Raw genomic sequence first — 15,154 nt, 5'->3', positions numbered from 1 at the left:
TGCAACAAAAAATATAACGTTCCATTTGAAAAAACAAAGTTAGATGCTGTATCTCGAGATACAGAGGTTTAAAAAAATTGGTCAATCACTAAAAATAAACTAGACTAAAAATGATTAAATACGTGTTTTTTATTTTTTCGAAATTTCCCGCCGTTTAAAAATAAAGTGGGTGGAGCATATAACTCTGGTCACCCTGTATATATACTCGTAGATTATAAACTGAACCATCTTATTTAGCTTTGAATAAAAATAGGACAAGTTCACCTCTATTTCTTATATAATAATTACTAACTAAACATATAAATTACTTCTTTCTTAATTATCCTATGTATCCAAGTAAAACTAGGCGTTAGTTAAATTTACGTATTCAAAGAGAATTCGGTTAACTAAAATAAAGATGGGCCCTGCAGGTTCGGGAGGAAAGAATAGGCCTGCCCCTTGTCGTAGATGGCGACTAAAAAGACACCAGTGTTGTCTTGTACAGAGTTTCGGATACTCATAGGCTAGGAGACAGTTACTCCGAAACCAAACCCCCCCAAAAAAGGTCTCTGGCCCTCCCCTACTCTGTAAAAGTTTCTTGATTACGAAATCGTCAAATGAAGTAAACTGGACCAATCTTTGGGGCATCGGTATCGTATGAATGCCAACTGTGGGGCACAAAGGCTCTTTGAAGGGCATCCTGGACGAAAAAGACCGCGGAGAAGGCCTCGCTTAAAATGGCTTCAGAATGTGGAGGAGGATTTAGAGAGAATGGAAGTAAGGCATTGGAGAAGAATTGTGAATGCAGAGACGCCTGAGCAGCAAATCTTCCTGGCGAAGGCCAAGGTACATCAAGGACCATATTAATATTAGAGATGGTAGTGTTAGAACTGTTTTATTGCTTTTATTTTTTCGTTTAGATGTCTTACAAACAGTAAAGTGTTGAGAGCTCTGTGACATCACAAACAAAGAAGGTGTTCAAATTTCAAACTTCGCAATATCTGTACTTCCAACAATAATTCAACAAAACCGGAGGTTTAAATTACATCAGAATGTACTCCACATGACATGTTGAAACCAAAAGCCAAATCACAACCAACTACAGGCAAGATGGGAAAAAATATGGGATTAGTTCAGCGCTTAACGCATTAAATATCCACGTAGAAATCCTGTGTTCGAATCTAGCTGGCAGCCTTTTTTATTTTTACTTCATTTGAGCTGCTTATACTTCACCGTACACTGATGGAAAGTATTGTCTGAATCGAGAAAACTGTTGCAGACACCAGAAGGTTCCATGGATATTTTCCTGTAATAAACCAAAATCGAAATTTTCTCATGATCTTTACTCACCAAAACAGGGAAAGTAATAATTTACTTCAACAGTTCTTTTTATTGAATCTGTAGAACCTTCCACGCCAAAATAAAACATTAAAAGTCATAAAAGGGAGGTTACGAGATTGATATTGACATAAAGTTGAAACAAAAGCCGCTAGTAAGCACTCCTTCTTTGGCCTAACTGTGTTTGAACAATGAGCTGCTACATTCTTCTGATGAGATTGTGCCTAAGAAGTGCTCAAATATTTTCAACTTAAGTTCGAAGAAATGGTAAAAAATTATCTCTTAGTATTTACAAACAGAATTAGGAACATTTTGTGGCCGCTGCAAAGAGAAGTCCTAGTAAAACAAAATGTTGGGTTTGAATTGGTTGCAAGTAAATACCACAGTCATGAAAATAGTGATTTTTAAAGAGTTTAACTGGTCAAATAGAAGGACGCTGACTGCCAAATATGAAACAATAACTTCAGAACTGCAGTTCAAGTTATTTAACATAAGTAATGAATTTTATAAGTACCAGATGAATTATTTAAAAAACTCAAAATGTGGCCCTTCTGAATGTCAGGCCAGAAACTGTGCTAGAAAGCAACCACACTAATTGGGGAAATGCTCTGATTGTAGGTGAGAAGTATTTGACTTTTAAACAAATGGACGTCAACAAAAGATTTTTGTCTAAAACGTGTTAATGAGTGAATAATGAAATCAAATTCATGAGTTTAATTAATGAAAAACAATGTTAAGATGAAGCAATAATTAAATTAATAATCTGAATTAATGTAGTACGAAATTCTAAAAAGAGAACTTAAAAAATGTACAACAAAATAAATCAAATTACGAGGGTCATTCAATAAGTAACGAGACAAATTACTACTGCTAAAAAACAGCTAAATTGATCCGTATGAAACTTTCAGGACATAAAGTTGGCAACCTTGCGATGACATCTGATCAGCTGTTCAATTATATTTTGTAAACATAACCTCAAATTTACTCAGTTAACGATGGCGAGTCCGCTCGAGAATTGCACCGTGGAAGAACAACGTGCCGTGATCAGATTTTTAGTCGCGGAAGGTTTACCCAGCCATCTGCCGGTAAAGTCATGCTTACAGTATTCTGGAATTTTCAGGGGCCAATTTATTGTGATTTTCTTGAAGGCCAAAGAACAATCAACAGCCAGACAGTGACATGCTGGAAAACAAGATAAGACCTGCAATTCGAACGAAACGCCGTGGGCTCTTGACTGAAGGCGTGATTTTGCTTCATGACAACGCCCGTCCACATACGGCACAGCTGACGAAAGAAAAACTTCAGAAACTGGGATGGGAGATCCTTCCACATCCCCCCCTACAGCCCCGACCTCGCCCCATCAGACTTCCATCTGTTTGGACCCCTTAAAGATGGTCTACGAGGGATACATTTTCGATCCAATGAAGAGGTAAAAAATCAGGTGCAAAAGTGGCTTCGAGATCAACCCAAAGAATTTTATGCCAAGGGCATTTACAAATTAGCAGAAAGCTGGGACAAGTGTATTAGTGTTGCTGGGGACTATGTTGAAAAGTAACCAAAGTTTTGTACTGATCCAATAAACCGTTTTTGAGCAATAATAATTTGTCTCGTTACTTATTGAATGACCCTCGTACATTGACCAATTGCCTGGCATCAGATGGTTTTGAAAAGGAGTTTACTAAAATGTTTAGTTTAATCCAAATTAGTATGGGGAACCGAAAAGTAATAATTCTTTTTTTTTTGCTGGCGAAAAACATTTATTTATTAAAGAAATCTTAAATCCTAGACAACAAAATTCCTAACACTTTTTACGAGCTTAACAGCAGTTGTCCGATCCCCTTTTTTAAAAAAAAGTCAGTTTTTCTCAAACAGTGTTAAATTTTTTACCTCTGTGTGCTGTAATTAACAGTAATCCGGCGGCCCAAGATCCTGCGGATGAGGTAGAAGTTCCAATCTAAGCTCCCTTATTTTTTCCTCCTGCGTTATTTTTGCAGCGTGATGCCTCGCGTTATCGTGTTGCTGGATCCTTCTTTTGTTATTGACCAAAACAGATTGTTTCTTTTATGAGCTCTTGTTTCATTCACTCGAGTTGTTCACGGTAAACTGACGCTGTAACGGATCTGTCCAGGTTCAAGCAATTCATAGTCTTTATTGTTAGTGATGGTCGAGGTGTCGGAACAGGTGCTTCTCCGGAGGAAAGGCCATTGTCTATTTCGTACAGAATTATTGTATAGAACCCAATTCTCGTCTCCCGTTACAATACGCCGCAAAAACGGATCGGCTTCATAGCGCAGACGGTAAGGCGTTGTTCGAGCGCCCGTCACCGTCAATTCAGGAAAAACCCAAATTCCTTGGTCTGTACAATTTTCCTGATCCTGAACTGTAGACCATGGACAGCCAATCTTCAATGATAATTCCTCAATTGCTTGACGAGGATCCGAATCCACCATCACCTTCAGGGCATTTTTGGGATCGTCCTTTTCGTGTGGCTTCTTTGAGATTCCTACTTCCATTAGGAAATAAATTCCTATTGTTTAGTTTCAGAATATCCCCGTAGGTAACGCTAATTTTTTTTTACTGCTTCGTTTGCCTTCATTCCTAGACCGATCAGAAATAGTTTACAATTAGCTAAGTATGCTTCTTCTATCGTTGACATCTTTCCTCTATGGTAGAACAAAAATATTTTGACCGAAAAATGAAATTTGCAACCGAACAACGTAATGTTGCGTTTTTGCGAGATCGTGTTTCGACACAAACTGTGAGTGAGTTCATCGTAGAAATTTTGATTACTTTTCGGACCCCCTATAAAAATAAAAAAAATAATTGAGTGTTATACGCTAAATTACCCATGAAACCAACAGGCGAATTACATTTTATTTATTAAGTGTAATACTAATTTATAATAAAGAAGGATTGGGAATTCTTTTAATGAATCAATTCCCATTTAATTCTTAACCTGACTTCTTATTGGCTTTTCAGAAATTCTCTCTCTAATGTGGATTCCCATAAGACTCAATTCTATTTATTTTCGTTTTAACCACTTCATTAGCTCGGTGTTTCCACTCGTTTGATAAAAGCCTTTAGCTCGCTACGATTTAGATAATCCATTTAAAAATGGATTTTTTTTATTGAGACAACCAATTTCATTTTTTTGGTTTCCAATTTTTGCTTCAAAATATTTGGTTATTCAATCGTGTTACGTATATTAAAAATATATATACAGGGTGTTCATTTTAAAGACGGCTCAAATGCATTTCATGCTTAAACGGTTGATCTGAGCAAAAAATGGTAGTCCCTCTAAATGCCCGTCATCACTAGGTTCAGAATATGTGACTTGATTTTAGATTGCTGACGCGCGACCAAAAGTGAGGGTTCGCAGGACCCCCATTTTCATATACACAGTTTTAAAGAGTATTAAAAGTTATGAAAATGATTTATTGCGAGCTCTTCTTTCTCTTTGATAATAAATTAAAAAATTGAAATATTATTAATAAATACCAGATTTTGGAAATGGCCTAGCACCTTTAATTTTAAAGATATCGAATTGCGGTTCCCGGTTTCTTTCATAACTTTTTATACTCTTTAAAACTGTGTATATGAAAATAGGGGTCAACTGCGAACTCTTACTTTTGGTCGCGCGTCAGCGGGCAGCAATCTAAAATCAAGTCACATATTCTGAAACTAGAGGTGACGGGCAACAAATTTTTCCTCTACCATTTTTTGCTCAGATCAACCGTTTAAGCATGAAATGCATATAAGCCGTCTTAAAATGAATACCCTGGATATTAAGTTTAAATTTAATAATATTAATATCGCATATTAAAAAGCTTGCAACATAGACATTATTACATTACTGCCTCCCCATCGTTTGCAACTTTTTTCAAAATGCAATTTTTAATATCTCATTTGCAGTGTATTTGCAGTATCTAACTTATAACATACTGCAGTCATGGAAATGCTTTTCATTATATCACCATTTCATTTTTACGTTCAAGATGGAGCTCAGGACAACATTCTTTTGATCCTAAAATACGTACCCAGAACCCTGTTTCTGGTGGACCCGTTTCTGTCTCTCAACCAATATGATCGTTCCTAATTACAGCTTGGACTAGAGCTTCAAAGTGCTTACACTGTTAAAGAAGTTTGTAAGCTTGGAACGCCATTATTAGGCGATTTCCACAAAGAATGGAAGCTGGCGTAATGATGCTTATTCAAATTTTACAACTCAGAAGGCTTGCTCAAGTTTTTTTTTCAGACCAATGTGTCCTTTCTACTGCACGGCTCATTATTGCTGACGAATCAAATTTTAGGATATCTATCTTCTCGAATAATCTGGAGGCCCTTTTAGGGTATCAAGTATATGAAGTGTGCTCGTCTAGTTTAGACTAGTTGGAAATCAAGACGACACTTGGTAGCGAAAAATAAGGTTTTTCTCAGCTAGAGGTCCAGTCAGGCGGGCAGCAGGGGTGGAAAATAACGACAAGGATGACAGAAATGAAAGGAAGATGTACACTGAAAACAAAATAATTGCATCTTGAAGATGGAGATAGCCGGGAATAGCAATCAGATGCGCCACCTGCAACACTGGGCCTGGCTTTCTGAGACTCGGCGATCCTGGAATTGCAATCCACTGAAAGCGTTCGGTACCAAGCAGTGAATCCCCTTATTCCCCTGGCTCCGAGAACCTCAAAGGATTATTATTATCAGGCGCAACAACTGCGGTGGTGATTAGCCACTTGAGCAGGGTGGAGCTTCGTCAAGCAAGACTGGGTGGGGTGCTCTAGGATATGAAAATGCTTTCCTCACATTAAGTTAGTAGAAAATGAAAGACAGAAAAACATCCATAAATAGAGCAGTCTGTTGAAATTCTAAAATATCAAAAAACAGCAAAAAACATTGACGTAACTTTGCTACCTTAAAAATAGAACGAGATGAGATTGATGTTTCTAAAGCAATGACTTAGGTCAAAAAGTAACTTTTGACTTTGTACTGGTTTCCTTTGACTTTGCAGTATATAGTTTCACATCATTATTTTAGATAATATCTTCAAAACAACCTTGTTCAACCCTAGTATTCCTTGATATAATGTTAACTTCAAACAGAATAAATTTGTGTAATACGAATTCCAAAGTACGAGATCAAATAGTTCATTATTCATTCCATATTTAAAAGAAAACAACTTTTAAAACAAGAGGCTTAAAATAAAAAAGTTAAATGTTTGTTAATACCCTAACTTGTTCAAAAGTTAAAATAAAAATGACATTTACAAATTAACCTTCTTAACAGTTAGGTATTTTCAACTCATCATTTATTCAAAACATACAATTTACAATTCCAAGAAGTTTTCTAACTGATTTAATTAAAATATTAATGCAGTTTTCAGCATGTTCCTTGCTTTATTACAATAGTTTTGTGACAGTTCCTAAATTTCTCTTTTTTAGACATTGTATCACTTCAGAGTGATTGAGTTGAAACGGAAATGGAGAAAAGTGAGATTTCTATGAACCGCGGTTATTCAACAGTCTTTCTTTTCGAATATTAGATATAGCAACGGTGTCGGTACGAGTATTAGAGTCACAGGAAAATAAAGTGGTCTACATAAAAGTCATGGAAAATAAATTAAATAAATAAAACTTATGGCTGCGGTAATCAAGGCAGGTAATAAAAAGATAAAATTAATTATCAAACAAAAATATTGTAACGAAGTTGACCTGGGCATAGAAGAAAGGCCTAGATTGTTCTAGGGGTTGAGCGATCAAAGTCAGTATCAGGCCGCCACTGCATAAACAAAAGGGCGGTATCTACCTGTGGCAGAGAAGAAAGGCCTAGATTGTTCTAGGGGTTAAGCGACCAAAGTCGGTATCAGGCCACCACTGTGTAGACAAAAGGGCCGGTCTCTATCTGAACTAGAAAGGAAAGGGCTGGATTGTTCAAGGAGTTAGTGACCTGTGTAAAAGCCAGCTAAGAGAAAGGCCTCAGTTGGGGTGGTGGCATATGTGTTTTCCCAGCCAGTGATTGACAGGTAGGAGCGAGACAGAGAGTAGGAGGAGGGCGGCCCCAGCTGAGGTGGTGGCAGTATGTTTTCTCCAGCCAATGAACGTCAGGAGGGCGTGGAAACTTATGCTCAGAGAGTTGGAGGAGGGCAGTCCCAGTTGGAGGGAGGCACGCAGTTAAAAGGAGGCAGACACAGCTGGAGAAGTCAGTTCTTAACGAGTTTTTAAGGAGTTCTTAACGAGTTGTTAATCAGTTTTAATCAGTTAGTTTTGAGTGAGTCTCGGAGAGACGTTAGTTTGGAGAGACACTTTGGAAGTGACAGTTTGAGAGAGTCAGTGTTGCGGAGTGCTTCAGAGATAGCTAGTCAGGCGGTTAGTCAGTTAGTGAGTAGAGCTTTGTTTGTGTAGCAGAGACTAGTGCAATTCGGTGCAGTGCGGACCAGTGGTCAGTCGGGGAACAGTTTTGTGGCGTTACGTAGTGAGTAAGTAACAGTAAACTGTTGTAAATGGTGACTGTAATAAATAGCGTTAGTTGCTAGTAAATGTTAATGTTAGTTAATGTTAATGTGCTAATAAATCAGGTTATTACTTACAAATTTAGCGTTTTATTATTTAATCAAACCCACATATTTAACGTAACTAGTGGCAGGCACTAGTTGTGTAAGTAAAGTTCTTTCTTAGTAAAAGGACAAGAAAAACTTTACAATATTTATGTTGCACAAGCCATTTTGAAAATTATACTAATTACAACAATCTTACTAATTGAAACTATTTATAACCGCGATTAACTGGGAAGACTTACCTATTGTCAACGCTATAAATAATTAGCATTTCATGTTTGCGAAAAAATGTAAAACCAGGTTTTTTTCAGCATTTTAGAATTTTTAAGGAACATTCCTCTCTCAGTTTGGTCTGAACTTTTGTACCGTCACCACGCTACTTTTTGCTCTCTCGTTTTTATTAAGTTTTTAGTGTTATAAGTAATTTTCTGCAATTTATTTTTCACCTGTGTGCCCGTGAAAGTGTGCAGTTTTTACCGAATAGATTGTTTACACTCGCTAAAAGTTTCTGTAAGCTTGAATAAAGTGGACAGTGAAGTTATTTAACTCAATCTAGTTACGAGACAGGTAAGAGATAACTGTGGTCAGGTGTCAGTGGTGGGGTGCGCATGTGCATTATACGACAACTGATAACGCTCTCACTGCTGTGGCATTCAGCACTCTCTTAATCTTATTAAGGGCGTATTACTTTTTCCAATTTTGTTTTTATTGCTTTTTTGCTTTCGTTTCGCACTGATTGTAAATTGAAGATGGTGGTGTGCCCTGCATGTAATAGTACGGTTACAAGGGATGATAAGAAATCACTCACCTGCTCTAATGTGCAGTGTAAAGCTATTTATCATAGCAAATGCTGCAATTTGAAAGATAAGGATGTTGATAACCTTATAGCCTTAAATAAGACGTGGATTTGCCCTGCTTGTGACACGGCTAAGAAAAATTTTCCACACAGCGAAAGGCCTGTTACACCATCGGAGGCCTCTGCAGCTTCCTCTTTAAATGATGAAAGTGTACGTAAGCTCTGGGAGGTATTGAAGGAGTTGGCTGAGGAGGTTAGATTGATGAAGGTTAGGCTTCCGGAATCAGGCTGTGATTTCAAAGATATCAAGTCAACACTTGACAAGCAAGCTGAACTCAGTTTCGAAAATTCTGAGAGGCTTAAGAAGCTTGAGAATCTGCTTGAGACTCAAAATAAACAAATTGAGCTTCTCTCCTCCGAGAATTGCACTTTAAAAAAGAAAGTCTCCGCTCTTGAGGTTAGAGTGAACACGAGTGAGCAGCGACTTCTCAGGAATACTATTGAGATTCGAGGTATTCCTTCAAAACAAGAGGAGGTGCCTGCTGCTGTTGTGGTGAGTGTTTGCGCTGGTCTAGGCCTAAAGATTAGCTCTGACGACTTGGACCACGTTGAGCGGCTTGGTCCGAGGCGGGACGGCGCCCCTGGAGCTGTTGTGGCCCGGTTCGTTAGGCAGTCTCTGCGGGACGAGGTGGTACGCCAGAGGAGAATAAAGAGGGATTTCTCCACTCGTCATCTTGGCTACCATGATAGTGACTCTCGTGTTTACGTCGGAGATGCGATGACCGCTACTAACAGGCATTTGTATTGGCTGGCTCGACAGAAGAGATCTGCGGACAAAGTTAAATACGTCTGGTTTAGTGGTGGTCGGGTGAAGTGCCGTCGGGGTGATGGCCTTCCGGTCGTCGTCATCAATAGTCCAGAGGACTTGGATGTTTTTCCCTGACCCATTTTTTCTGTTCACTTTTTCTCTCAATTTCATTTAAAGACCTTATTTTCATTTATTTTGTTCTATAAAGTGGTTTTTCTGTTTGGTTTTATGCACCTATTTTCACATTATTTATGTAAATCTTTTCTTTTTAACTTTTTATATAGCAAAGATGTTTTAATTATTTTGTTCTTTTTATCTTTCTTAATTTTTCAATTTTCAAATAAGTGGATTCAGTCTCATTTACAGACCTTATTTTCATTTATTTTGTTCTATAAAGTGGTTTTTTTGTTTGGTTTTATGCACCTATTTTCACATTATTTATGTAAATCTTTTCTTTTTAATTTTTTATATAGCAAAGATGTTTTAATCATTTTGTTCTTTATCATTTTCAATTTTTCAATTTTCAAACAAGTAGATTTAATCTCATTTACAGACCTAATTTTCTTTTATTCCTTTGATAAAGTAGTTTTTATTTGGTTTTTTTGTTCTTATTCTTATATTATATGTGCAATTTTTTTCTTTGAACCTTTCTATTTACAATGGTGTCATTATTATGTTCTTTTTATCATTTTCAATTTTTCATTTTTCAAACAAGTGGAAGATACACTTCTTTTTTGTACAGCAGCAGTTTTCCCTCTTGATTTATATCCTTCCTGCTCCTTAAATGACTAATGCCCTGACCTCCTGCCACGTCAACGCTCAATCCCTCCTTGCACATTATGATGAATTCCTACAGTATTTCCTTGATAATTTCTATCACATTATAGCAGTTTCCGAAACCTGGCTTAAACCCTACATTCCTTCCTCGCAAGTTTCCATTCCTAATTTCACCTTCTTGCGTTGTGACAGAGAAGACCGTACCGGTGGAGGTGTGGGTCTCTTTGTTCATGATAGCCTGAAGGCTAGACTCCTTGCTCATTCCCCTTCCTCCGAATCCCACCAACCTGAATATATGTTTGTCGAAATATCTTCTCCTCTTTCTTCTTCTCCCCTCCTTTTTGTTGTTGTTTACCGTCCCCCCCGAGTTCCTTTTGACCTATCCTTTGAATCTCTCCTCTTTGAGCTTGTCCCTGCTTACTCTCATATAATCCTTGCTGGCGATTTCAATTCCAATCTGCTTGTCGAGTCCACTGAAATGTTATACCTTACAAATCTTTTCTATTCCTTGAATCTTTATGTAGTTCCTTACTCTCCTACTCATCACACATATTCTTCCGATACCTGGCTTGACCTTTTCATTATAGACTCCCAAGATAAACTTCTGTCCTCGTCGCAGCTCCCTGTATCTTTCCTATCCGCTCACGATCTCATTCAAATAACTTATAATTTACATACCCCACCTTTTGTTCCTAGGACCTTTTCCTTTCGCCATCTTGATTCCCTCTGTTTTGAACCATTAAAAACTGACCTTGAAACCCTTCCTTTCGAAACTTTATTTTATACCGACTCTATTGATACCAAGGTTGAAATCCTAACACATCACCTCCTTAACATCTTAGACTCCCATGCTCCCATTAAAACCTGTCATGTTCGACGTCCTCCTGCACCCTGGCTTACACCGGAGCTCAAGGACATGATGAGGAGAAGAGAGGCAGCCAGGAGGAGGTTTAGACGCACGCGTTCTCCTCATGACTACTCTCTGTATAAGCTCCTGCGTAACCTTACTCTGGCCTCTGTCCGCCGAGCCAAATCCCTTCATATTCACTTATCTCTCTCCAATGCTCCTGATTCCAAATCGAAATGGGCTATCCTTCGTAAGCTTTCCCTCTGTAGATCTAATCGCTCCTGCCCCATTTCAATATCTCCTGATGACCTGAACGTCCACTTCACTTCCTTCTTAACCAATGCCTCTTGTAATGTTCCTGCTCTCATTTTACCCTCCTTTGATCCTAACAATTTTTTTTTCCATCATATTACTCCTGAAGATCTCCTAACCTCAGTTCTGAAATCCCGTACAAATGACTATGGCCCTGACAACATTCCTGTTAAATTAATTAAAGCCTGCCTCCCAGCGATATTGCCAGTCCTTTACCATATTTATAATTTCTCCCTTCAGAATTCTATTTTCCCATCCTGCTGGAAAACAGCCCTAGTCCGTCCTCTAAATAAAATCTCAAATCCCACCTCTCCTATTGATTTTCGTCCCATCTCTATTTTATCAAATTTCTCCAAACCCTTTGAACGTTTAGTGCAATCCCAGCTTTCTAATTACCTCGAACAAAACAATCTCCTTAATCCACTCCAATCTGGCTTTCGTCCTTCTTATTCCACTCATTCTGCACTCTTGAAAATTACCCATGACTTGCAGACGGCTATTGACGACCAAAAACTTACCATCCTTATACTCCTAGACTTCTCCAAAGCCTTTGATACCGTTGACCATCATATCCTGCTATCTAAACTAGAATCCCTCTCTTTTTCCAATAGCACCCTCCGTTGGTTCCAATCCTTCCTGTCTAATCGTTCCCAATTCGTTGTCACTCCCGATAGTAATCCTTCTTCACTTCTTCCTTTGTCACGCGGTGTACCTCAAGGTTCTTCCCTATCTCCCACCCTCTTCTCAATTTACATCAATGACCTTCCTCTTTCCATCTCTCATTCCCAGTATCACCTCTATGCTGATGATTTTCAGATTTACATATCCTTTTCCCCGTCGGATTTGTTTGAAGCTGTATTTAAACTTCAAGAAGACCTCAATAACATCTCAGCATGGGCCACGAACAATAAGCTTACCCTGAATGTAGAAAAGACCAAAGCTATAGTTATTGGCTCCAACCCACTCCTTAAATCATTGGCTCCTCTTCCTAATCTTTTCCTTTACAATACCCCAATAAAATATTGTTCCTCTGTGAAAAACCTTGGTATCACTTTCGATCAAAACCTATCCTGGAAAAACCATGTTTCCCAAATCTCTCGCCGTTCCATCCATATCCTTAAGCAGTTTAATAGTTCCCGTCACCTTTTTCCAATTAAGACCCGGCAACTCCTAGTTTCCTCTGAACTGCTTCATAAGATTTATTTTCAGCATTTCCAGAGACTCTCGCATTTCGCACTGCTACGATGAGTTGAAGTGGCTTTTTCCTGTCTATCGCCGCCAATATTTTTTGGCTTCTTTCCTTTTTCAAGTCATCCAGTCTCAAAGGCCTTCCTATATTTTTCAACTCCTTAAGTTTAAATCCTCCATCCATTCCCGTAACACTAGATCTCGCTCATCTGATCTTTATATTCCCTCTCACCGTACCTCATCCTTTGACAAGTCCTTCCTCATACGTGCTACCTCTCTATGGAACTCCTTGCCTTCATCTGTCCGCCATGCTCCTACCCTATCCATCTTTAAATCCCGTCTATTCAGTTATCTCCTTTCTATTCAGCTTCCTCCGAAATTCTAATTGTTTTAATTCATTTCCTTAATTTCTGCTGTTTTATTATTTTATTTTTACTTTCATTTTCACTTTTGTAAATATTTATTTATTTATTTAATTTCTGTATAATCACAGGCCAAACTATTAAGGCCTCTATTTGTACCTGTATTTATTCTTAGGGGACAATTGTCCCAGAATAATAAATTTCTTTTCTATTCTATTTCTATTCTATTCCAATTTAAGAAACAACAATATTGGTCTCACCTTGATATTGAAAATATCCACGTGTTTCTGCTTTAACTGGGAGGACAAAGAACACAGAAAAGCATGGATATTTGCAGGATTTGCTCTCAAAGAAATGGCTGATAGCTAGGAGCTAAAGAATCAAAGCTAGAACAAACTTAAGTAAATACTTTTAAGTCTAAAAGTAAAGTATTAACGGCATTACAGATTCTTCTCCGTAGAACCAATCACTGAGCTATACCAGTTCATCACACTGAAACAAAATGATATTGTATCCGTTTCCTCTTCTTCTTGGTAAAATCTGTTCCGGGATATCCGCTGACAAGCCTTAACAATGCATGTATTTTTCCAGTTCGCAGTAGCCAGAGAAGAGGGAGTGCTATCATACGAAGGACTGTCCTACTTTCTTGGAATAATACCGTAGTTTCTTTAGGCGAGGAATAAACGGTTTCCCCTGCCTATCCTGCGACTTCTACAATCCAAAATTGCTGTAAAAATGGCTCCTTCATTCTCTGTCTTAGAAACCGTTAGTGTATTTCACAGTCGCCTAGGCACTGGAGGATCAAGCTTCAAGGCCTTTGGTACGATATAAGAACTTTAAAAGACTTGCCTGCCTGAACTGCCCTTACTGAGAAAAAAAAAAAAAACGTAGCTTTTAATATGATCCACTGTGGCTGGATGTGTTACAGGAGCTTGTCCCATTTAACATCTTTGTCGCCCCCTTCTTTCTACCTACATCCTGAATGTTGGTAGATAACGAAGAACTCCAAGAAGATCACTATGGGTACGATCTTCATGGCACCTGTCACGTTCAGGCTAGTAACCAATTAACGCCGCCCACTGCTCTGACCGCTTCCCTCCCTAAGAGGTCTTCCTTTACCAGACCACTGTCCCGTAGAGACACAGGAACATGGGGCCATTTATCTAATTATACTGGTGTAGACCACAATGTCATCCTAGGGGCGTCCACAACTTATTCTACCATGCTTTTTCCACTTAACAAGGAAAACTCTGGTCTCGTGTTTAACGTTGGTCAGATAGAGCATCAGTTTTCAGAGATTCTGTCTCAGTTTATGGTTAAAAATTACTTGTACATACTTGGCCTTCAAAAAATTGACACTACTGTGAAAAGGCTGGGTAAAAGGTAAAAGAAATAATAAAACTTTAAAAAATGAATTAAAATTTTCTATTCTGCAACTGTTAAATTCATAGGTCGATTATATTACTAAATTTCGGGGCACGTCGTTTAAAAAGTAAGCATACATTTTTAGGCACCTGTATTCTGTAACCTAAGAGATATCTACTGACATAATAGCCTAAAATCCCGTTAGAATAACGAATTCCACGCCAAGGTGAACAATATTTTTTCTGTGAATCCTCGACCTAAATTTAAATAAATTGTAAAATAATAATAGATAACAAACCAAAAAATTACCAATACTTATATATGTTTCGTGACCGAAAACTATTAAATTAAGAATATCAGTAAGTTTTAGGTTAGGAATTCAAAATTGGCGAGCAATCGGTCCAAATAAAAACAACAACTCATCAGTTTTCTGTAACTCGACCAAGCCGCAGGAGCCACGCCCTGAAGAAGGCAATATACGAGGGTCGTTTGAAAAGTCCGTGCAAAAATAAAAACTACTTAATTTTTTGGGGTAAACCTTTTTTATTTTTCAACATAGTCTCCTTTTAGGCTTATACACTTCGTCCAACGCTGCTCTAGTTTGTTGATCCCTTCCGAATAATAGGATTTGTCCAAGTCTGAAAAATAGCCATTCGTTTCTGCAATCACCTCCTCGTTTGAATAAAATCTTTTTCCCGCCAGCCATTTCTTCATATTGGGGAACAAATAGTAGTCCGAGGGAGCCAAGTCTGGAGAATAGGGGGGATGTGAAACGAGTTGGAACCCTATTTCCATTAATTTTGCAACCACAACTGCTGAGGTGTGAACT

The 15,154-nt window shown here is 38.1% G+C and overlaps 2 protein-coding genes across 2 annotated transcripts in view; one reads left to right on the top strand and one right to left on the bottom strand.

Annotated features, from left to right (window-relative positions):
* LOC141451024 (uncharacterized) overlaps positions 1-15,154 on the bottom strand; it is a 380,810-nt gene that overhangs the window by 334,082 nt on the left and 31,574 nt on the right. The window lies entirely within an intron of this gene.
* LOC141451023 (uncharacterized) lies at positions 8,538-11,717 on the top strand. The gene has a single exon (XM_074122039.1). The coding sequence runs from the start codon at positions 8,620-8,622 to the stop codon at positions 9,607-9,609; it is 990 nt and encodes a 329-aa protein (XP_073978140.1). The 5' UTR covers positions 8,538-8,619; the 3' UTR covers positions 9,610-11,717.

The sequence above is a fragment of the Rhodnius prolixus genome, unplaced genomic scaffold (assembly GCF_049639745.1).
Source record: "Rhodnius prolixus isolate KJV_2025 unplaced genomic scaffold, Rpr scaffold_8, whole genome shotgun sequence".
Taxonomy (NCBI): Eukaryota; Metazoa; Arthropoda; class Insecta; order Hemiptera; family Reduviidae; genus Rhodnius; species Rhodnius prolixus.
Note: the sequence above shows the minus strand (reverse complement) of the source record. Positions and strands in the feature narration are given on the sequence as shown.